We start from the raw sequence: 25,000 nt of genomic DNA, 5'->3' as shown, positions 1-25,000 counted from the left end.
TCTTCTCTGTTTTTATCTTTCTGCTCTTCTCTCTCTTTTGCCATTTTAGCTCGTTATCTTTCTTTCTTCTTCTTCTTCTTCTTCTTCTTCTCTCTCTCTCTCTCTCTCTCTCTCTCTGGAGTCCTTAACACCAACTTCACCCCTCATCATCCCCGCCTTCCACGGCTCTTCTTTTTTTCTTTCTTTCTTTCTTTTTTGCTGGCAGACTTTTCTCATTCGTACTCTATTTTTTTCTGAGCGAGCTTTTAATTTTCGTACACTGGAGGTATAACTTTGTCTTATTTATTTATTTTTATTTATTTTTTCCACATTTTTTTTCGTTCGTACTTTATTTTTTTTTAATGAACCTTTAATATTCCTACGTTCGTTTTTTTTTTTTTTTTTTTTTTTGCCATTCATAAAAATCATGGCATTTTCCTCTTTTTCTTTTTCTTTTCGTTTTTTACATCCTGGCTATTTCTTTCTCTTTTATTAATGTTCATAAGTTCATTTTCTTGTCTTAATCAACGCTTATTTAGCCCAGGAAAGGGGTTTATAACTTTACACTGTTATTCTCTTATTTATTTCTTTTATTTACGAGTACCAAATCATCCTACCCTGGTCTACTGCTTGCTTTATTATCTAGTTCTGAGTTTTATTATTAGTCTGACCCTCCTCTTATAAGCTCCTGTCTTATCTTTAACCCCTACCGTCTCACCTCCTTCCTTCCTTCCTTCCTTCTTTCCTTCCGAACCTCTTCCCTCCTTTTCTCCCTTCCCTCACGCCTTCGCTTCTTCATCTCCCTCTTCCACTCACCTTCTGCCTTCCTATCTCACCCCTCCTTCCTTCCTGTCCTACTCCTCTTCCCTTCACTTCCTATCTTTCCCCTTCCCCTCCACTCATTCAATCCCACCCACTCTCCCTCTTCTCTCACTCATTCACCCCCAATCTCGCTCTCTTCAGTCCCTCTCCTACAACCTCATTCTCTCCCTTCCAATCTTGCCTCCTCCTTTTATTACCTTCTCCCTTCCCTTCCCTTCCCCTCCCTTCTTCCCTCCTTCCCCACCCCACACACCCCTAATCCTGGTTCCTTTGCACCTTACCCCCTTGTCCTTCCCCTTTCCTTCTCCTAGTCTCATCCGCCCTTCCCTTTCTATCTCTTCCCCCTCCCTCTTTCTATTCTCCTTTCACCCTCCTATCACCACTCCCCAATCTCATTCCTCCTCTCCCACCTCATCCCTCCCCTTCCTCCCTTTTCCTTCTTCTCTATGCTCACCCCAGCCCTTCCCCTCTCTTTGCCTTTCTATCTTCCTTCCCCTTTCTTTCCCCTTCCCTTCCCTTTCTATCTTCCCCTCTCCTGCCATCACCCCTCCCCTCTTTTATCTCCTCTCTAACCCCCTCCCCTACCCCCCTACCTCCTTATCCCACCTCCCTACCGTCGCCTTCTTCCCTCCTCCTCTCCTATTATCAGCCCCTCCCCCCTCCCCCTCCCCTTCCCTCGCCCCCTATCTGCTCCGTGGTCGTTGTATCGGGGTTCAGAGCGCCCATAAAGCGAGTGAGGGGTTCGCTGTAACGGGGTCTCTCACTTTCTCTTGCTTCCGGTTTATATGAAGTTTTCTTTCTTTTTGTCTTCTTTCTCTCTTCTTTCTCTCTTCTCCCTCTCCTCTTTTTTCCTCTCAAAATTTCTTCTCTTTAATTCTCTTTAAATCGACTTTCTTCAATTTTCCTTTTTTCATAATTCTCTTTAATTTTCTTTCTTGTGATTTTTTTCTGCAAGAACTTTCTCTAAAATTCCATTCTCTTTAATTCGCTTTACTATGAGACGCTTTATTTTTTTTCTCTCTCTCTTTTCTTTTTTCTTTTTTGAGCATAGAAAAGAGTACGAATTTGGAGGCAGGAGTAACAGTGGATGGGGTAAGGCAGGGTTTGGAAACATACACCTTTAAGTTATCAGGACACTTCTAGCACCTTTTGATAAGCTACTTATTTTGTGCATTTTAATAATTTATCTCTGCTGAAAAAATATAAATGGCCTAAAAGAGAATATCCGTCTGAGGAAGGCTACTAATTCGCTGTGGAAAAGGTGTTACGCAGACTCTTATCCTAACACATACACACACACACACACACACACACACCATTCAGAAGTGGCGTGAGGGTACTGGAGGGGGTGTTTTTACGACGGGCTAGGGGGCTTTATGGAGGGGTCTAAAAAAAAAAAAAAAAAAAAAAAAAGATCCAATTGAAATCTGATCCCCAATTTATTCACTGCAACAGATGTGATTTAAACCCGCGACCATACAGACAGCCAGACAAACAGACTGTGTGTGTGTGTGTGTGTGTGTGTGTGTGTGTGTGTGTGTGTGTGTGTGTGTGTGTGTGTGTGTGTGTTAGTATTTGCCTGCCTGTTAGTCAGTGTCTACAAATCTCTCTCTCTCTCTCTCTCTCTCTCTCTCTCTAATAAGTCCCCTGAGTACGAAGCCCTAAAAAAAAAAAAAAAAAAAAAACACCCAGAATCATCATCCAAACACCACCCCATAATCAATAAACCCAAACCTTAAACTAAACATTATAAAAAGGGCGATAAGGGCGATAAGCACCCTGTTAGGACGCCCCTTAACAAAACCTTCTTATCTCTACAAATATTCCCCTATCTTACCCCCACCTGTTATCTCGAGGCCAAGACACTACGTTACTTCTTATCGTCTCTGCGTCACTCCCATACGTCTCCCTTAAGCTACAGAAAATCGTCTCGGAATTGTAAGATGAGGTGGTTCGTAGGTGTGGCTCTACTAGGAACTGACGTGGCACTATTTTACGTGCTGCTGGGACGGCTCAGTAGGCTGGTGTGGGCGTAGTTGGTGGTAGTAGGAGTAGGAACTGGATAAATGACGCAGGGAAGATATTGATAACACCGACCGTGGAGGTCAGACGCGTGGAGGACAGAGGCGTGGAGGTCAGAGGCGTGGAGGTCGGAGGTGTGAAGGTCAGAGGTGTGGAGGTCAGAGGTGTGGAGGTCAGACGTGTGGAGGACGGAGGTGTGGATGTCAGAGGTGTGGAGGTCAGTGGTATGGAGGTCAGAGGTGTGGAGGTCTTTGCAACACTGAACCCTCTCTCAGTACATCCAGCTTACCAATTAAATTATTCATCAGTCTAACGAGCGCTGCTTTTATCAACACACGGGTCTTCAAAACGGGATCCATAATAATCATAATTAACATTTATAAATTCATGAATATGCACTTCCTACTCACTCTCTCACTCTCTCCTTTCCTTCCGTGCGCCTCTCTCTCTCTCTGCCATTATCTCCCAGGCCTCCTCCTCCTCCTCCTCCTCCTCCTCTTCTTCTTCCTCCTCCTCCTTCTAATGAGCACAACAAAAACACACAATGATGACGCACATCCTCGCTTTCAATTTCCAACCTGTGTTTTTCTTCATATTTCGAAAATAAAAGATGTGCGCATCTTTCCTCCGTGCATTATTTCGCGAATTCATCTCTCTCTCTCTCTCTCTCTCTCTCTCTCTCTCTCTCTCTCTCGTTTACGGATTATCGAAAAAGCATCCACATTCATTATCTTCCTTTCTTCCTTCCCTCCACTCCATCTATCTTCCTCCTTCCTCCTTTCCTCCAATCCTTGCCAGCCCCTCTTTCCTTCCTTCTTTCCTACCCTCTCTCCACTATATCTTCCTATTCTCTCCTCCTCCTCCTCCTCCTCTTCCTCCATCCCTTGCCAGACCCTCCTTCCTCGTTTACATGTCTATTGCTTGGAGAATCTATCTTTCCTTCGCTTTCTCTCTTCCATCTAACTTCATTCTCTCTCTCTCTCTCTCTCTCTCTCTCCATCCTTTGTTCTCTCCTCCTCCTGTATGCAAATCCCCATCTTCCTACTCTCCCTCATCCCCTCCTTCCATTATTTCCTTCTTTCCTACATTTTCCCTCCATAATTCCCTCCCTCTTTCTTTCCTCCATCCCCCTGCCCTGCTGTCCATCCCTTATCCCCTCCATCTCTCCTTCCTTCCTTCCTACCGTCCTTCCTTCCTTCCTTTTTTCTCATTCTCTTTCTTCACTTCCTCCTCTTCGCCCTCTCTCTCTTCCTTTCACTGTCTTCATTCATTTCCTCTTTTTATTCGTTCTTTTTTCCCTGTTCTTCTATTTCGTCTTTTTTTTTCACAGTCCTTCATCTGCATCTCTTATTCATATTTCTCTTACTTTTTCATTTCTTTTTCTATACTTACTCGCTTTAACATCTTTTGCTTCATCATTTTCGTGTCCTCTTTCTCACATTTTCTCCCCTTTCTCTCTATTTCCCATTCATTTCTCTTTCTAAACTTTTTCTCCATTCTTCTTCATACATTTCTTCCTTCATTTCTATTTGCTGTTCATTTTCCAGCCCTCCTTTATTTCTTTTTTATTCCTCCATCCCATCTTACTTTTGTTATTTTTATTTTTTGTGTTTTGGTTTCCTCCGTTATTCAATACTTCGTTTCTCTCTTCTTCCGTTTGCTCCTTCCTTTATTCACTCGCTTCATCCCTCCCTCCCTCATGCCTTTCCTCCCTTCTTCCTTCATTATTTATTCCCTCCTACTTTTCTCCCTGCCCTTCTCATCTCCACTTTCTCTTTCTTGTCCACTTCCTCAATGCTTTTCTTCATTTCCTTAATTCATTCTTTCACATTTCTTCCCAGTTGTCTTCCACTTCCCATTTTCTCTGTCCTCCTTATTTTTCATCTTTCTTCATACATTTTCTTCCTCTCTCCTCCTGTTTTCTCCTTCCTCTCCTTCCCTATCCCCTACACCTTCCCTCCTTTCTCCCTTCCCTTCTCCTTCTCAGTCCCTTGTTCTTTTCTCCCTCTCTCTTCTCCGTTATCTCGGCTCCCTCTTACTCCCTCCTTCTCTCCTTCCTTCTTTCTCTCCTTCCTCCCTCCTTCTCTACTCCCTTACTCCCCTGTCTCCTCCACTAGGCCATCCATCCCACTTCTCTCCGTCCCTCCGCCCCTCCCCTTCACTTAAATGAACTCCTCCCGACCCTCCCTCCTCTCCTGCCTGCCTCTTACCTTCCCTCTTCCCTCCCAATTCCTTCCTTCCCTCTCTCTCTCTCTCTCTCTCTCTCTCACACACACACACACACACACACACACACACACACACACACACACACACACGGTTCTAACTTTTAATAACTAGGAGGCCTCAAAAAAAAAAACTCCCCCTCCTTCATCTCACTTTTCAAAATTAATCATAAAGTAATGTATCCTTCGTGAGTTTATGAGATTTTATTACCGCTCTTTATTGCGCCTTTTATTAAGCATGATCCACCTTATTAGATTTAGGTAAGGTAATAATGACAAATAAAGGTGACTATCAATAACCCAGGTCCTGAGTTAAGGTGTAAAAGATGAAGTCTCTCTCTCTCTCTCTCTCTCTCTCTCTCTCTCAACCGTGAAAAATAATGCCTTACTTTGATATTCTCTTTATTTTCTTTGAGTTTTTTTTTTGTCCTCTTTTCTTTCGTAATCAAGGACAAGAATAAGAAAGTTTTAGTCTCAGTCCTTCCCTCTTTCCTGTCAATTTTCGCTGTTTTCCTCGCTCGCTCCTGGTTCTCTCTCATTCACTGGCTCTCGCTCTCAATCTCCCTCGCTTTCAAACTCTCTCTCTCTCCCTGACTCACTCTCTCCCAGCCTCTCACAGACTTCTCCCAAAAAGAAATCACAAGGGGACATAAAAAGGGGGTAATATCAACAGTAAACTTTCCTTGTCTCTCCCTCAATCTCCCTGCCTCTCTCTCTCACCCTCCCTGTCTCCCTCCCACTCTCCCTGCCTCTCCCTCACTATCCTGGCTCCTTTTTTCACTCTCCCTCTCTCTGCCCCAATCTCCCTGGCCCTCGAAAAGCCGCTCTCTGTGTGTGGATCGCATATAAGAGTACAGTACCATCTAACTCAAGCTTCCTCTCTCTCTCTCTCTCTCCCTGCCTATCCCCTCTTTCTCCCTCACCTCTCTAGCTCTCCCTCACTTTTTTCCATCCTTCCTCTCTCTCCTTCTCTCTCACTCTCTGCCCCTCCCCCCGTCTCCCTCCCTCACACCCTCCGGCTCAAAACGCATCTCCATGTGTGGGTCGCATTCTTGAGTTCTCTCTAAGGTACTCTCTCTCTCTCTCTCTCTCTCTCTCTCTCTCTCCCTCAATCCCTTACTGTCCTTAGCTCTCCCTCCCCCTCAAAAAGCTGCTCGGTGTGTATGTTGAGTCTTAGACGTTCACCTAATCAGCCCCCCCCCCCACTCTCTCTCTCCCTCCCTCTCCTTTTCTATCCCTCATCCTTCCTACCTCTCCCTGCCTCTCCCTCACTCTCTCTCCCTCTCTCACCCTCCTATTAGTCTCTTCCTAGCTTTCTCTCCCTCCCTCACCTTCCAAACTGCCTCTTCCTCGCTCCCTATCCCTCCCTCACCCTCCAATCTGTCTCCACCCAGTCCTCCGTCCCTCCCTCACCCTCACCAGCCCTCAAAAAGCCGCTCGGCGTGTGCGTTTCATCTAGGAGGGGTGAGTCAAGGGTCGCAGATTTCCTCTCGCGTAACTATGGCAACGGTGTGAGGATGCTGGCTCATTGGTGTGGCTAAACTGCTCCCTTTTATCTCGTCTGCCCTTTGGAATCACTTTATCTCTCCTGCCCTATCTACTGCTTGTATCTGTGGCCCTCTTTCTGTTCTCCTTATCTGCGTCTATCCTTTCCCTTTACCTGTGCTCCCCTTTCCTTACCTTTTATCTTTGGTTCCCTTTGTTATCTTTATCTGCATTTATCCTATTCCTTTACCTGTGTTTATCTTTCCTTTCCCTTTACCTCTTCTCTCCCTAATTCCTTTATCTGTGTTTCTCTTTCAATCCTTTTTTCTCTTCTATTTCTTCCTTTATCTCTGTTTCCCTTTCTGTTTCATTTACCTATGCTTTTTTGCACTACATTCCCTTTATCTTAAGTGTCCCTTTCTTCTATTTCTATGCTGCCCTTTGCACTTCATCTGTCCTGTACCTTTCAACTCCTTTATCAAATTTGCCCCACTTCACTCCCTTTATTTACCCTTTACCTATTCTCCCTTTTACTCTACATTACCTTTATCTGAGTTGCTCTTTTCTCTCTCTTTTTATCCTTCATCCTTTTCTACTCCCTTTGCCATGCCCTTTTCCACTCATTTTATTCGTCCTGCCCTTTTCCACTCCCTTAATTTGTCCTGCCCTTTTCCACTCCCTTAATTTGTCCTGCCCTTTTCCACTCCCTTTATTTGTCTGCCCTTTTCCACTCCCTTTACTTGTCCTGCCCTCTTCCACTCCCTTTATTTGTCCTGCCCTTTTCCTTTCCCTTTTTTTGTCTTGCCCTTTTGCACTCCCCTTATTTGTCCTGCCATCTTCCACTCCCTTTACCTGTCATACCCTTTTTTACTCCCTTTATCTGATCTCTTTCCCTAGTAACCAAGGAGACTCATACGTACCTCATAACTACGGCTCACTAAATTTAAGCCAACCACGACTTACGGTTCAAATTGTGACTCTGACCCCGTTCCATCAGATGAAAAAAAAAATCCGACAGTAAAAAACATGAAATAAAAATAAAAAATAAAAATAACGAGCCAAAATCTTACCTCCCAACCACCAGCAGATCAAGACTCCCGACATCTTCCTCTTCTTCTTGCACCACCATCTTACTCTTTTTTTTGCATCACCATCTTCCTCTTCCTCTTCTTGCACCACAATCTTCCTCTTCTTCTTGCACCACCATCTTCCTCTTCTGCTTCTTGCACCACCATCTTCCTCTTCTGCTTCTTGCACCACCATCTTCCTCTTCTTCTTCTTCTTGCACCACCATCTTCCTCTTCTTCTTCTTGCACCACCATCTTCCTCTTCTTCTTGCACCACCATCTTCCTCTTCTTCTTCTTGCACCACCATCTTCCTCTTCTTCTTCTTGCACCACCATCTTCCTCTTCTTCTTCTTGCACCACCATCTTCCTCTTCCTCTTGCACCACCATCTTCCTCTTCCTCTTGCACCACCATCTTCCTCTTCCTCTTCTTGCACCACCATCTTCCTCTTCCTCTTGCACCACCATCTTACTAACTTCCAAGCCTCCCTTAATCCATGCACTGCCAATCGCCTCATTCTTATATCATACCTGAGGGAAAAAAAAAAAGGTTAATAAATATGTAAGTATATACAGACTGACGAAAATGTAAGTAAATATATCCGTAAATTATAAAAATAAACAGATATGTAAATTAATGTAAACAAAAAAGAGAACTGAATGATATTAAGAGATATATACAGAAATTGGAAAATATATAGGAGAGTAGATAAGTAATTAAATGAAATGCAATTTAAAAAAATATCAAAAATTCCCATATAGCTTATTACTACTCCATCCAGCCACTCTAAGTATTTTTCATGTGTTTTTTTTTTCTGTATGGTTTAATTATGAAGTGTTGTATGATGTATGAGTTAAGATAAATGTATGTATAAACTGTCTTAGGCATAGATTTAAGCTTCAGATAATTTGTGAATATGACCCTAGATCTCGACCCCCCCCCTCCTCCCTCCCTCCCTCCCTCCCTGCCTCTCATTTTCCCCTTTCTTTCTTCCTACCTTCCCTAGCCTCCCTACCTACCTCCATTCCCCTCCCTCCCTACCTTCCCTTTCCCTCCCTCCCTCCCTACCTACCTTTCCTTATTACATTAACTGTTTTCCCTCCCACTCAAACCTCCCTCACCCTCTCCCTCTTCCCTCCCTCCCTTCTTCTCTACTTCCTTCCTCCCTCTCTCTCTCTACCTTCCCTTCCTCCCCCACTCCCTTCCTTCCGACCTTCCCTTATCACATTAACTGTTTTCCCTCCCATTCAACCCTCCCTCTCCCTCTCCCCTCCATCTCCCTCTCCCCTCCCTCCTCTTCTCTCGGTTTACCTTCCTTACCTCCCACTCCACCCTACTCACCGATCCCCCTCCACTCCAATCTTTTCCTATCCCTTTCTCTCCCTTCTGTCCTCCTCTTCCATAATCATCTCTACCCTTGTCTCTCCTCCGTGTTATCTCTCTCTCTCTCTCTCTCTCTCTCTTGATCTTACTTCCTCTTCATTTTGCTTCTCATGTTACCCTTTCACATTTATCACTTCTTCATTTTTTTCTCAATTGTTAACCCTTCCCTCGTCCTTCTTTCCCTCCCTTCCTCCCTCCCTCCGTCAGAACCTCTCCTGTCTCTATTCTCTCCTTTTTTTCTCTCTTTTCTCAGTTCTCTCACCTCTCTCCCTCTCCTATGCCCACCTCCATTTCTCCTTCTCTTCTCTCCATTTCCCCCTTTTTCCTTCCATCTCTCTATGTTTCTCTTCTTTCCCTAACTTCTCCCCATTTCTTACTCTCTCCCTCCCCTTTTTCTGTTTCTCCCCTCTCTCCTTTCCCACTTCCTTTCTCTCTCCTCTCCTCCTCCCCTCTTCCCATCTCTCTCCTCTCTCCCTCCCTCCTCCCTATCTCTCTCCTCTCTCCCTCCGCTCTTCCTGTCTCTCTCCCCTCCCTCTTTCCTCTCTCCCTATCTCTCTCCTCTCCCCCTCCTCTCCATCTCTCCGTCCTATTATGGTAATCCATGGAAGGTTTATAAACAGGCGAGCGAGCGAGCGACTCTCTCTCTCTCTCTCTCTCTCTCTCTCTCTCTCTCTCTCTCTCATTTTTCTCTCCTCAGTTACTTGGTCCCTTGGCTCCCAGCACTTCTGCCTGTCCGTCTGTCTGTCTGTCTAACTGTCTTTCGGATTGTAATGGATGTGTGTGTGTGTGAGAGAGAGAGAGAGAGAGAGAGAGAGAGAGAGAGAGAGAGAGAGAGAGAGAGAGACTGTACATGAGTGACTACTGTATATGTGCTTTTGAATGTGTGTGTGTGTGTGTGTGTGTGTGTGTGTGTGTGTGTGTGTGTGTGTGTGTGTGAAACCGTGCTTACGTGTGCCAGTGTGTATGTATGTTCGATTATACATGCGGGTGATATTGGCCTCCGTGCTAATGTGTGTACGTGTTTGAGTGTGCATTAATCTATACACGAGTGCTTGATTGTGTTTGTTTTAGTGTGTGTGTGTGTGTGTGTGTGTGTGTGTGTGTGTGTGTGTGTGTGTGTGTGTGTGTGTGTGTGTGTGTGTGAAATATTTTACGTAGCTAAAAGTAAGTATATTTTTTCTGCTTCTCCCTCTCCTTCTCTTCGCCCTTTCCTTCAGTCGCTTTTCCCTTCCCCTTCCTTCCCCTCCCTCCCCTGCATTCCCATTCCCTCTCTCTTTTTTTTTCCTCTTCACTTCCCTTCCCTCCATCCTCCTTCCCTTCATTACCCTTCCCTCTCTCTCCCTTACCTCTTCTCCCTCCATCCTCCTTCCCTCCCTCTCCGTTACCACACCTCCCTCCGTCAGCCGTCCTCCTACCTCTCTCATCTCCCTCTCCCTTCCCCTCCTCCATCCCTCCCTTCTCCCTCCCCTTCACCTCTCGTCTTCCCTTTCACCCTTCCTTCCCTCCCTCTTTCCCTCCCTCCCTCGTCACCTCCCTGACTTTTTGCCCCCTGAGGTGTCTGTCCTTCCTCCCTGATCTGCCTGTCTGTTTCTGTCTGAGTCCCTGTCAGTTTGAGGCGAGGAGGAGGAGGAGGAGGAGGAGGAGGAGATGTGTGTGTGTGTGTGTGTGTGTGAGAGAAAGAGAGAAAGAGAGAGAGAGAGAGAGAGAATGTGTGTGTGTGTGTGTGTGTGAGAGAAAGAGAGAAAGAGAGAGAGAGAGAGAGAGAATGTGTGTGTGTGTGTGTGTGTGTGTGTGTGTGTGTGTGTGTGTGTGTGTGTGTGTGTGTGTGTGTAATTATCATGAGCAAGACATTTATTCTTTCTATCGCCGCATTTGCATAAAATTACTGGAAATGAGAGCGACTGGGAAGAGAAAGAGAAAAACAGAACAAGAAAATAAAAAAAGATAAAGATAGGAAAGAAAACAAAAATGATATACATACATTGGGGTCGGGAGTAAAAAAAAAAATTAACAAAAATAAAATACAAACACGAGCCAAAAGAAGAAGGAAAGAATGAAAGAGAGAAAAAAGAAAAGAAAGAAAATGAAAGGAAAGAAAGAAAGAAAGAAAGAAGAAAAAGAAACACATACAAGCAAGGAAAGAAACAGAAATACTATAAATAAATGAAAATAACTAGATAAAAAAAATTCTGAGCCATATCATTTAATCTACACCTATTCAAAATTCATATTAAAATTACTTAAATATCTCAATATACTTAACACTAAATAAAACCCACACAAGAAGCGAGGTCCGTCTGTTCACCTGAAGAAAGTTTAGGACTAATGGCGTATTTTAAGAAAGTTTCGTAACACCACTTTCATTCCGACTTATTTTTGGACGGGGCACGTTAGCGTTCTCTTGTATGTATGTTGACTGTACCGTTTAAAGTAAAATAAATAACACAAAGGGGAAAATCTGTGTGCATAATGATAAATAAGTCACTAAGGAAAAGGTGCTAGGGAGCTTTGGTGTCGGTGGGGAAAATATTCGACGCCAAAATTTTATTCGAAGTCTGAGTGCATTAATAATTCATCGGTATTTCGGGCGCTGATTTAGCAGGGTCCAATTTTAATATTAATTTTAACAGATATTTTGAGGTTTTTTTTTTCCTTATTGCATTAGATCCAGTATTTTATCATTTTTTATATCTGCATTTTTGTCTTTATATGCCAAAAGAGGTTAACCCCATCAGCACAAGGAAGTATTTGGTATATTAGAGCGGCGTAAGGCAACTGAATTCTGGATAGGAATGACCGCCCTTCCTCCCTACTGGTGAAGAGCATTACGGCATTTAGCACTGATTGGTAGGAGAGGGGAGGCCACGAATATTGGATAGTTTTACATATAGGATAGTTTTAGAGAGAGATATACTGAGAACAGAGAACAGGAGAGTTATTTTCTATGGGTGGGATTTAAATATAGGATAGATTTAGAGGATAGTTTATATATATTGGGGAGGTAAAAGTAGAGGATAATTTTCTATAGAGGAGAGTTTCAATTGGGGACAGATAGAATAGGTTATAACAGAGGATCACTTTAAATATAGGAGGATAGAGGGACAGAGGTGAGATGGAGAGAGATCAGGTGGATAGATGGATGAGGTGGTCTTCCCCGTCCCTCTCTCCAAGTCAAATTGGTCTGGCCATTACAATAACAAATGAGTGCAAAGCCATCCGTTTGCACCAACATCCGTCCCTCTGTCTGTCTGTCTGTCGGGGTGGTGCTGAAGAGAGAGATGGGGGTAGGAAAGAAAGTAGGAAGGATGATGATGATAATGATGATGATAATGAAAGGGAATGGAGAGGGAGAAGAACAAGTGAAAATAAGAGAGGGAAGGGATGGGATGGTGATGAAAAGGATGGTAGATGGAAAAGGTGATAAGGAGAGGGCATAGGATGATAAGAGGGAAAAGGAAAGAAGAAAAGGAGATAAAGGAAAAAGGAAGAGGGAGCACTGATAAAGGAAGACGGACGGTAAGAAGAAAAATAATGGAAGAGAGGACACAAGAAAGAGAAACATGAAAGAAACTATAAAGTCAAGTAGGCAATAAAAGACAAATATAAAAGAAAAAATAACGAAAACTTAAAGAAATAAGAGAAAGACATAAAAACCAACCATAAAGGAACCTGAAAGCGAATGACAGGGAGGAAACATAAAAAAAGAAAGAAAACAAAAAAGAGATAATGTAAAAGAAGAGAGAGCCGGGGAAAAATGTACTGACGATAATAAAGGCAAGAAAAAAATAAATAAATGGAGAATGAGTGAGAGAGAGAGAGAGAGAGAGAGAGAGAGAGAGAGAGGGAGAAACAAAGAACTGGAGGTGTAGGGGTTGTAAGTGGAGGGTAAATGAGTATAGGAGGGAGAAAAATAAATGAAAAGAGTGGTGAAGAGGGTGGGAGAAGAGGAGAAGAGAGGAGGGGAGAAGAGTCAAGTGGGTGAGAAGAGGAGGGATGGAGAAAGGGGAGAATTTGGAGGGCAGAGAAGAGGGGTATTTGGGAGTGGCTGGAAGAGGAGACGGGAAAAGAGAAAAAGAGAAGATTTTAAAGAGAAGAGAGGGAATAATTATGAACCTTGTAGTGAAGAGAAGGGAATTTTGAGAGGATAAAAAAAGAGGTGAGAGAGGAGCAGATAAGAAAAAGAGAGATAAAAGACCATCAGTAAGAGGAGAAAAGAGGAGAAAAAAGAAAGAGGGAAGAGGAAACGGGAAAATCCAGACATGAGATGAATTGCATGAGGGGAGAAGAGTACGAGTGTTGATCATTTGTCTCCCCTTTCCTTCCCCTCCTTCTCCCCTTCATTTCTCCGCTTCCTCCTCCTCCCCCCACCCCTCTTCGCCCCTCCCGTCCATTCTACCTCCCTCCTTCCTCTTCGCTTCCCTCCAGTCCCCTTCCCTTCCCTTCACTCCTTCTACCTCCTTCCCTCTCTCCCTCCCCCTACTCCTTGGTAACTCAATTGACCCTCTTGACTCAGCCATATGCAGGCTCCTACGTTCTCTCTCTCTCTCTCTCTCTCTCTCTCTCAGCTGTGATTATCTGCTTTATCCATCCGTGTATTTTTATTTTTCCTCTCTCTCTCTCTCTCTCTCTCTCTCTCTCTCTCTCTCTCTCTCTCTCTCTCTCTCTCTCCAGCCAGCCATACAGGAGTCAAGGAGCGTGTATAAGGGTGTGTGTAAGGGGGTGTAAGAACTCGGTGGAAATTGTAATTTTGGTACTCGAGGCCTGTGTGTGTGTGTGTGTGTGTGTGTGTGTGTGTGTGTGTGTGTGTGTGTGTGTGTGTGTGTGTGTGTGTGTGTGTGTGTGTGTGTGAGAGAGAGAGAGAGAGAGAGAGAGAGAGGAGTGTGGGCGACAAGAGAAACTGCTCGTATATCAAAAGTTAAAAAAAAAAAAAAAGCCACTGCCACGATACGAAAAACTATCAAAATCACATTATCTGTTTTTTTACACATTATGGTAGACAGGTTTATCAATGGACGATTAAAAAGATAGAGGGATATATAAAGAGAGAAGGAAATACAAACAGAGATGTATGATTAGAAAGATTGCAATGAAAAGTCCACACACACACACACACACACACACACACACACACACACACACACACAGAGTGATTAATAGATGCACTGGATAAAAGCCATATTAGTAAGATTGAAAATTAATTCAAATTTATATGAATGAAAATATTTATAGCTCAGAAAGACTAATAAGGCTTGTTAAAATTAATCACTTCGCTGATTTAATGAACTAGGCATAAATCAGGGTTTTAATTATTTCTTTACAAACTACTCCCAAAATCAGCCGAGTGAGATTGATATACATTGACAGATAAATACACTTGCAGCTAAAGGTGGCCTCACATATAAATTTTTTTGTGTATATACGTATGAACATTATTTCCCCTACAAACCCTGGAATATTTTAATTTTAACACAATAGAGGCATCTCGGAATGAACGGATCTTGAATATGGCTCTCTTTTGTATTGTTTTTGTTGTTTGCTTGGAAGGAACGGTTTGCTGGCTCCTGGCCCTTGGTTCCTTCTTCCTTGAATTAAAAAAAAAAAATAGTTATCTATATATATTAAAATACGTCACACCTCGGACATGCGACTGACAAACATATGACTCCAGTTCCGATTCGTCCAACGCTGCTAGGTGTAAGAAATCGGGTCTCTCAAGATCTACTGCATCCCTAACCCTGGGGAAGGAAGGCAAAGAATGGTGCTCACATTGTCCTTCGTTTCACAGTACAGGACTAAAATCGGGATATGCTCGGGAATGGAAATCTTCTCCATGAAAGTCTTTATAAATACGTAAGTTTTGAATAGATAGTACGGTGAAGGTTGCTGTGAAAGATGACTCCCAGGCTCATAGTCCCGTGAGCTAAGGAGGCTCTCTAACACCTCTTCCTTAGCGATTTATTTTCGGATATGGGTAGAATACATCTTTTGGTACGCTACTTATGGAGAGTATGACAATATTGGAAGGATTTACGCAACACAGGAGAGAAACGTATAAAAAATAAATCGCTTAGGAATATGTGTCAGGGAGCTACCCCATCCGATGCAGGTAAGGTCTCCATTAGTGTGGTGTGGAGAGGCAAAATCTCTTTCCGGACTAGCGAACGTAAAATCCAATCGCGCAAAACAATTATTATTTCTGTACATGCAGAATCTGTGTGTGTAAGCTTTAATGTCTATAACTACTTGACTTATTCTCCTCTAGAGGCATTTCTGCGGTATTTTAGACACCCCTTCATTACGATGACCTTTATTTCTCAGGCTAACATAAGACGACATTATTTATTTACTTATTCATTGTGTAGTAAAGGGATTAGTGAAGGTTACAACCAACACCCTTAAGTTCAGTCCCTCAAAAACTCAAGAAAATCGACTCAGGCAGAAGGAGTAATGAAAGAGTAAAAAAAAAATGTTGAATGGAAGGTTTCAGAGCCCTTAGATTAATACCCTTGGTGTGGTGTGGTATGGGAGGGTGATTTGGTGTGGTATTGCGTGAAAGGGTGGTATGTGTGTGGTGTGGTGTGGTGTGGTGTGGTGTGGTGTGGTGTGGTGTGGGGTGGAGTGGTGTGCTTTGGGGTGTGGTGCGGTGTGGTGCGGTGTGGTGTGGTGTGTAGTGCTGTGCTGTGGTGTAGTACGGTGTGGTGTAGTGGGACATCGCTTAAGTCGAAAGAAGTGATGCACCTCGCGTCCGAAATTCGTCAATGATAGGATGACGGACAGGGCCCTTTCAAGAGATGCCCCCACACCTAAAATAAAAGTCCCCGGGTCACAGGGGTTAATATTCGAAACCAAAACAGCTGCTCTGTGGGTTTCATACACAGAACGACTACACCTACACCACAGAAGCCAGAGTTATCCCCAAAATATTGCCGTGTTATATGGGATTATGTTATAGTGGTTGCGTGTGGGCAGTTTGTGTGGGCTTAATGCTGTTTTGGAGGTTATTTTGTGAGTGGATGGCTCTGTGTGTGTGTGTGTGTGTGTGTGTGTGTGTGTGTGTGTGTGTGTGTGTGTGTGTGTGTGTGTGTGTGTGTGTGTGTGTGTGTGTGTGTGTGTGTGTGTGTGTGTGTGTGTGTGTGTGTGTGTGTGTGTGTGTGTGTGTGTAATGACGTATCGATGAAAATTTTAGATAAATCGGTAGCGTTCCCGCTGCTCTGGTTCACGAGAGAGAGAGAGAGAGAGTAGATGATGGACAAAAAGGAAAAGAGATGACAAAAGGATGTTACAACTAGTTTAAAAATATCGACTGGCATCTTGGCAAGGGGAAATAAAATAAAATAGAAAAAAGAAAAACACGTAGAAAACAATAAATGAAACGAGAAAACACAAACAAATAAAAACAAATAAGATGATTAGCAGGCAACCAAAAACAGTGAAGGAAAGAGAAAGTGCGAAAATGAGAGAGAGAGAGAGAGAGAGAGAGAGAGAGAGAGAGAGAGAGAGACAGGAGGCTCGTCACAGCTGTCGCACCAAAACTTCGTCGGGTTCCACGCATACATTTACTTTCTTTCTTTCACTCCTACTTTATTTCCAGACATTTTTTCCCCAAATTTCCCTTTTTTCCCTCGTGATTTTCATTTTTTCATCTACTGCTCTGTGTGCGTATCGAATCTGTCTATATAATTTCTGTTCTCTCCATCCTTTTGCAGTTCTTTGTTAACCTTTGGCCCACTAAACAAAAATTTTCTTTTTGCTGTTTTCTTGTTACTCCGAGACGATTTTTCTTCATTCTAAGCCGTTTCTTTTCTTTTCTTTTTTTTTTTTCGAACTGGAGGAGGTAAAGTCTTAATTCCGTTCTTTGGTTTAATATTATCCCTATTTTCGTTTTTCACATTTCTATCTACGTTTAATTTTTTATGTCTGGATTTTTTTGCCAATCTACCTTTTTTTTTTTTCATGTACGCTTCTATCAATGTCTAGACTGAATTTTCTATAGGAATTTTCACACGTTCACAGCGCTCACAAAAGGGAAGGATATTGTTATGCTTATTGTATTGCGAGTGTTTATTTTTATTTCTGATGCCTGACTTTGATAGTGTCTGGGTTTGTTTGAGTTGTTTTTGCCTGCTCGGATACCTCAGAAACTTACTAAAAAATTTGAGCACAAAATTATTCCAAATGTCCCAACCTTTCCTCTTCAATGGATAAATTATTTTCGATTACTGTGTAGACTCAAAATCCAGACCACTCTCCTACACCCACACCCACACCTACACCCACACCAATACCTACACTGCAACACACAGCAAACGTTCACATAACAAACACACACAGACATGCAAACTCTGTCTCGCTCACACACACAAGCAAGATTATTAAAATGACTTCAAGTGTTTTATAATTCTCTCTCTCTCTCTCTCTCTCTCTCTCTCTCTCCTATTCAGTTCCTCTTCACGCTCATTTACACATCCAGTCTTCGCGCTTTCCAATACCTTTACCCCTTTACCGATACGCTCCCACGCTCCCCAATACTCTCCCACGCTCCCTAATGCTCTCCCACACTCCCTAATGCTCTCTCACGCTCCCTAATGCTCTCCCACGCTCCCCAATACACTCCCATGCTCCCTAATGCTCTCCCACGCTCCGCAATACTCTCCCACGCTCTCTAATGCTCTCCCACGTTCCCCAATATTTTCCTAGGCTCCCCAGTACTCTCCCAACCTCCCCAGTTTTCTCCTAAACTCCCCAATACTCTCCCACGATCTTCAATATGTACCCAAGCTTTATATTTCGCCCCATCTCTCTCTCTCTCTCTCTCTCTCTCTCTCTCTCTCTCTCTCTCTCTCTCTCTCTCTCTCTCTCTAATGCTTCTCAACCTCTTACGAACTCCGCCAGGACTATCTTAAAAACTCGTCTGCGTATCCAGTTTTCAATAAATCCATCATTCCAGTCCATATCTCCCTTCGTCACCCTCTCTCTCTCTCTCTCTCTCTCTCTCTCTCTCTCTCTCTCTCTCTCTCTCTCTCTCTCTCTCTCTCTCTCTCTCTCTCTCTCACCATTCTTCATTTCTCCTCCCTCTTCTTCCTCCAACCTCCTCCCTCATCTCACATTCTTTACTTCTCAAAGCTCTTTCCTCCATTCCAACTTTATTCTTACTCTCTCTCTCTTTCACTCCCTTCCTTTATGTCATCTTTTCTCCTTCCCTTGAAGCCCTCTACCTCCCCATCCTTATTCCATCTTCCTCACCTTTCCTCCATCAAACGCTATTTTCTTTTCCTTCTACATCTCCCTTATTATCCTTCCTTCCACCTCTCCCTTATTTTCTTTCCATCTACCTCTCCCTTATTTCCTTTCCTTCTACCCCTCCTTTATTTTCCCTTCCTTCCACCTCTCCCTTATTTCCTTTCCTTCCACCTCTCCCCTATTTTCTTTCCTTCAACCTCTCCCCAGCATTAAGATGGTCCCTCCTCTCCCTCCCCTTTTCTCTCACTTCATTTTTGTAGCTTCAAGACCTTCTCAACAACCTTTCTTTTCTTCCTCTTCGATTTCTCCACCTCTTGAATCACTCTCCCTCCCTCACCCCTCACCCGTTTCTCTCTCTCTCTCTCTCTCTCTCTCACACACACAGACACACCTCTCTCTCTCTCTCTCTCTCTCTCTCTCTCTCTCTCTATCTATCTATCTATCTATCTTAGTTTATCAGTCAGTCATTCTACCTATCAGTCTATCTTTCCATCCATCCATCTCCCTCTTCTCTTCCCCATTCTCCCCCACCAAATTTCAACACACCTTTTTTCCCCACACAGGTCAGCAAGGTCGAGAGGTCAAATTCAACGCTGACGGTGACGCTCCTGGTAGCTACTTCATCTACCAGTATCAACGCATCAACCACAACGCCTACGACTACGTTCTCATCGGAAGCTGGACGGAAAAGTAGGAACAACATTTCTACCTGCATCCCTTAATTAACCCTCTGCTCACCTGTTCGTCGTAAAAATGTAGTGTGGCCAGATTTTTTTTCCTACCCCCATTTTTTCTTCTTTTTGGTGGATAGATTATTGTTTCATAATTTTTTTTTCAAGTTTGGGTGAATTACTTTTTTTTTTTTTTTTCTTAAGTAGGGCAGAAATTAATGTTACCTTAATCACCTTAAAAATTCAACCTGTTCATTAACGAAGGTATGAAGGGGATTTTTTTCTGCTTCCTTTTTTAAATGTAAATGATGGATGAATTTTCTGCCCCTTTTCAAAACTTCCAGTCTCTCTCTCTCATTCTCTCTCTCTCTCTCTCTCTCTCTCTCTCTCTCTCTCTCTCTCTCTCTCTCTCTCAAGAAGACACGGATTTCAGTTACAATATTTTTTTTCCCCAAATTTCTGAACTTTTTTTTTTTTACCCTCAGCATGTACCAAAGCTTTGTTGAAAAAATTCCTGTTTTTTTTTTTCCTTCAATCACGTGGGATGGAGTTATAAATGTACCTGTCTTTTTTCCATTTCAAATCTTTTTATAAAGAGCATGAATAAAAATTTTGGTTAATTCTCGTTTTTTTATTTTCATCCATTTTTTTCATGTCTACTTTTTTTACATTTTTGTATTTTCTTGACTGTTAAGAAGTTTGTTTTGCTGCGTGTGTGTTTTTTTTTCTGGTTTTGATGTTTTTCATGTTTTGGGCTCTTCCTTCTGCGATGATCGTGTTTCTATTATGTGACTCTCTCTCTCTCTCTCTCTCTCTCTCTCTCTCTCTCTCTCTCTCTCTCTCTCCAGTAATTAACTTTCCTCTCTCATCCACTTTCCCTTCCTTTCCCGTTTCCCCTCTCTCTCTCTCTCTCTCTCTCTCTCTCTCTCTCTCTCTCTTTTCATCGCCCTTATCTCTCTCCTACCTAACCCCCTCTTATCCTCCATAACCTTAAAATCTCTGTACTTTACGAGCGGCCGTTACGGTTTAAGTCCCCCCTCTACCTGGTACTGACCCAGAAAGAAAACGCGGGGATCTCTTTATTATGGAAAATTGGCCAACTCCGGCATTTTGGTTTCGGACAAATTCAATTCTCTAACCATTTCACCAAATTAATGTATATTTCTAAGAATTCCAGAGCTAGTTTTGATCAATTTAGGTTCTCAGGGAGGCTTATGTATCTTAAAAATGCACATATCCACAACGCAGACATCCAAATAGTCCCGCTGAGATCCAACATGGCGTCAGTTGGCCAGCCCCCGCCGCCATTACACGGCCAATCGTTGATATACCCCCATAACCCTAATCCTTTTCTTTACCCGCCCTGGTATAAACATTTCCCGTCCTCACTTTTACACTGGCTATAAAAGGTTCGGCTATTGGATGTTTTCTTAAGGGATTTGTGAGTGTGTGAGTGAGCTGTTCTTTTGTGTTTTGTGTTTATCGGATGTTTTGTTAAAGAATTTGTGACTGGGTGTGTGAATTGTTCCAGTTTTTATTTTACTGGAACTTCTTTTAAAGTATTTCTGATTGTGTGTGTGTATTGTTTGAACTTTTTCTTTTACGTTGATTATAAAAGTTTTCTATTGGATTTTTTAAAGGAATTGTGAATTGGTGTGAAGTGTTCTTTTGTTTTGTGTCTTAACTTTTAAATCATTTTTGAGGCCCTATCAATACTTTTTATTTTTATTTTTTTTAGGATTTGTAAGTGTGTGACCTGTTCCTTTACTTTTATTTTTTATTTACTGAATGTTCACTTAATAGATCTATGCTTTTTTTTTTTTTTTTTTTTTTTTATATATGGACCCTGCCACTGAATATTTTCTTAAAGTATCTCTGTGTCTCACCTGTTGTTCTTGCTTTTTAATGTTATGAGAAACTGACTCTCTATTGTTGTTTGTTAATATTCTTTTGTTTCTTTATTGTGTGACCTCGAAATAAACTTGTATTTGTATTGTGATTTAAATTTGTGGCGTATTATTAATGTTATTTTTGTAGTTTCTCTGTGGCTTTATGTTGTGTGTCTAACTTCGGCTTATTTTCAGGCCATTAAATAAGTAGTCTTGTGATCTGCTTCTAAATACGTATTGTGAAGTAGTTTCTAATTATATGGCTTTAAATAGGGGTTGTGCAATGCCTTATTAATCATGCTACTTTATTATATGATTTTAATTAAGACTTGCAAATTGGCTTTCTAAAAATGCAATTATTATCATTATTCATTTTGGTCTTAATTAGTGATGTAGCTTTAAAATTAGCTTTAATATGTAAGAGCACTTTAAATCTCGTGCAATGTGCCTTTTAAAAGACTGTTTGCTCTTTAAACGGCTTTAAATGCTCACTATTTCTTTAAATGCCTGCAAATGTCCTGTGATGTAGCTTTAAATGTGGCTATGCTAAGCAGGACTGAAAGTGAGCGTGTGAGAGATACAAAAGTGTTGAACATGAGTTAGAGAGAGCAAACGCTAGCCAGTGATGAGGGGAGAGAGAGAGAGAGAGAGAGAGAGAGAGAGAGAGAGAGAGAGAGAGAGAGAGAGAGAGAGCGTTACTGTAAGAGGATAAAGGGCGATCGCAGACATAAATCTATCGCAATCCATTGTAGGTGGCTGTGTGTGTGTGTGTGTGTGTGTGTGTGTGTGTGTGTGTGTGTGTGTGTGTGTGTGTGTGTGTGTGTGTGTGTGTGTGTGTGTGTGTGTGTGTGTGTGTGTGTGTGTGTGTGTGTGTGTGCTGATGTAATTCGTCTGTTTGTGAATTTAATCATGTGTTCCTGAGCTGTATGCATGAATGTGTGTGTGTGTGTATAATGAATATGAATGTGTATGCATAACTGTGTATGGGTGGACACTGTAGTTCGTCTGTCTGTGTATGAGAGTATAAATGCTGTTTTAACACAATAACAAACACGGGAAGCTCCATAAATCACCAAGAAAATACAAGAAAATCACACAAAACACCACACACACAAAAGCACACCCATCACTCACAAATAAACACACCAGACACACACCAGCACACTCAAAACATCTACCCACAGAAAATGCCTACAGTATAATCTCCCAAGTTCTTCGCTGGAGGAGGAGAAAAGATTAATTGATTTCAACCCTTATGCCAGAAAAATGAAACTCCAGGCTTTAACGCGGGAAGGAGGTTTTAAATAAGGGTTGTGGCATGGCTGTACTTTTTTTTTTTTTTTTTCGTTGTAGGCTCTTTTCATTAGGGGATATGATTCTTTTTAGGTTGCTATGTTTTAACGAGGCTTTGAAAATTCTTATGTTCTATTCCTTTGACTGTGATGACGTCTTTTACATTATCTTCTTGTCTCCTGACGATGATATTCAGTTAAGGAGATGTCGAACTTCTGGGAATTACAAATAGCCTCCATTATCTTCTCCATTACTCGGTCGCTCCACTAGCCTTAATAAACTGATTACTGCAAGAATAAAACAGATCAAAGAGAGCTAATATTTCGAGAGAATCACCGTATCTCCACAAAACAATTTCTTGCATTCAAAGATGTGATAGTTTCCGCCCCTCCTGGCATAAATTGGTAAACTTTGCGGATTCACGTTGCCACACTTCATTAAACTGTTTACATTGTCTGAACTTTCACCTCATTAAGCCTTTCGTAAAATTCCGACGTCGAAAACAGGAGGAAGGCATCTCGGAATTTTTGCACAAGCAGTAACTTGGCCAATTTCAAGTGAACTAATGAAGAAACAGAGACACAATGAAATATATATGGAAAAATGGAAGAAATTGAATAAATCCAGTAGGGTCAAAATAGTGTGGAGGCCATATTAATACGTCCTTGGCCTAAATGGGCTAAGAATGGTTGTGAAATGGCTTTAAATTTTCCTTTTTATAGGCCTTTCTTTTCAGCCTGCTTTATAGAATTTTTTAAAAAGTCTTCTCAGTTTTACATTGGCATTGAACGAAAAATAAAAGAACCACGTACACACTTATTTTATACAAGTACACATTTCTCTAGCACACGTGAAGCTCATTAAAATTCCCAGGTAAAAGAAAAAAAAAACTTTACATGGAGCTCTTACATTACACAATATTATACTATATATATAATTAACATAAATTTCCCTTCCCCGCTAAATAACTAGCTGGTCCGAAAATTTATTCCGGAAATGAAGTAAGGCCTTGTTGGGTTTCTTTAGTAAAATGTAAATGATTAATTGCATTAGTGTTGGAGGAGTGAATCTCATTATTTCCAAGCGGTACTCCTCTCTGAATGGTGGTGGTGAGGAATGTTGCTGGTTGTGGTAGTGGTGGTGGTGGTGGCAAATGTTGGTAGTTGTGGTAGTAGTGGTGGTGGTGGGAAGTGTTGGTGGTTTTGGTGGTAGTGAAGGTGATGGAGGTGGGGAGTGTTGTGTTGGTGGTGGGGAGTGTTGGTGATTGTGATGGTGATGGTGGTGGTGGGTGTGCTGGGTGAGATGAAGTGGTGGTCTGGATCCGTTGCTGGTAGATGTGATGGTTGTGATTGCGTTGATGGGTGTGGTGGTTTCTGTGGTAGGTATGATGGTAGTGTTGGTATTAGTTGTGGTGGTGGCACTGGTGTTTTTTGTGGGTATGGTAGTAGTGTGGCTGGTGGGTGCAATTGTGATAGGTGTGGTGGGGATACAGTGGTGGTTGTTGATTCTACAGTGTGTAATGGCAGCGTTGGTGTTAGCTGTGGTGGAAGTAGCAATATCTGTGGTAGGTGTGGTGGTCATGGTGGCATTACGAAATAACAGTGGTAGTTTTTGTGGTAAATGTAGTGGTGGTAGTGATGTTGGTTTTGTGGTGGTACTGATGGTTTTGTGGTGGTACTGATGGTTTTGTGGTGGTGCTGATGTTGGTTTTGTGGTGGTACTGATGTTGGTTTTGTGGTGGTAATGATTTTTTCTGATAGGGTTGTTGGTGTTTGTGGTGGTGATTCACGGCTCTGGAAATGGTGGAGGCAGGGAGTATCGCTGCTAAGACTGGCCAGTTGTAATGTTGACTACTCTGGTACTTAATTCTACCGTAGAAAGATGCAGTGGTACAAAAATTTAATCACACTACTCCCCAAAGAAGAAAGGGTATTACAGCGCGTACGTAGGTCTGTCTTTTTGCCGGTTGTTTGTACGTCTGTCCGTCCAAACGATTATCTAAAAAAAAAAAAAAAAAAAGGGCAACAAAAAGAAGAGAAAAAATCGTGATCACCAATTAGGTCCTTCATGATCTGTAATTTCGAGACTCTGTACCCTTTAAATTATAACTTTTGACGGAGCCTAATTGGTGGTTTCCATGGTGATAATTGCTGTGGTAACTAATTAAGGTAGTTATGTGGCAAGAGTGCTGTAGTGGTAGTGGTAGTTGTCATAATAGTACCTGTAATAGTAACTGTGGTGGTACTTGAGGCAGGAGCTATTTTGTGGTAGTGATCAAGTGGTAGTTCTAGCTGTGGCAGTAGCTGTGGTAAATCTAGCTTTAGTTGCGGTAGTTGTGGAAAGACTTGTAGCTGTGTAGGTTGTAGTGATTATGATGGCAATTTCCCGACAGTTTTGGAGGTTGTGATAATAACGGTATTTGCAGAAACAGAATGATAGTTATTACCGTAGCTTTGATAGTTGCGGTGGTAGTTTGGGTACCGTTCGTTGTGTGGGTGGTACTACAGTGGTGGGTGGTGTGACAGTTCTAACGGTTGTAGAGGGAGTTGTGGTAGTTGTGGTAGTGGTGTCTGTGGTGCCTATGGTAGTCTCCCCAAAATGATGGCTGTAGTGGTAGCTGTGGCAGTTTTGTAGTCTCAGTATGATGGTTATGGTAGTAGTTGTGAAAATGTCCGTGATGGCTGTGGTAGCATTGGTGGTACTTCTGGTAGTTATAAAGGCATCTGTTGTAGTCGTGGCGATATGATGATGGTTGTGATGGTCGTTGCGGTAGTTATAAAGGTGTATATAGTAGTTGTGGAGATATGATGATGGTCGTGGTGGTAGTTGTAGTAGTTTGAGGCAGCCTTGCTAGTGGATGTTAGTACCACAGCAGTTTTCACCACAGTTAAAAATCACACCCGTCATTTTTTTCCAATAGCAGA

General features: G+C 42.3%; 1 protein-coding gene across 1 annotated transcript in view; it reads left to right on the top strand.

Annotated features, from left to right (window-relative positions):
* LOC145406784 (metabotropic glutamate receptor 8-like) overlaps positions 1-25,000 on the top strand; it is a 315,468-nt gene that overhangs the window by 234,274 nt on the left and 56,194 nt on the right. The window contains exon 8 of the mRNA XM_080277881.1: positions 18,787-18,913. Within this exon, the coding sequence (XP_080134007.1) occupies positions 18,787-18,913 (127 nt within the window). The remainder of the gene's footprint in view (positions 1-18,786; positions 18,914-25,000) is intronic.

The sequence above is a fragment of the Coenobita brevimanus genome, chromosome 71, assembly GCF_032717465.1.
Source record: "Coenobita brevimanus isolate Jiangsu-jjx chromosome 71, ASM3271746v2, whole genome shotgun sequence".
NCBI lineage: Eukaryota > Metazoa > Arthropoda > Malacostraca > Decapoda > Coenobitidae > Coenobita > Coenobita brevimanus.
The sequence above is the reverse complement of the archived record's forward strand: the minus strand, read 5'-3'. Positions and strand labels throughout refer to the sequence as shown.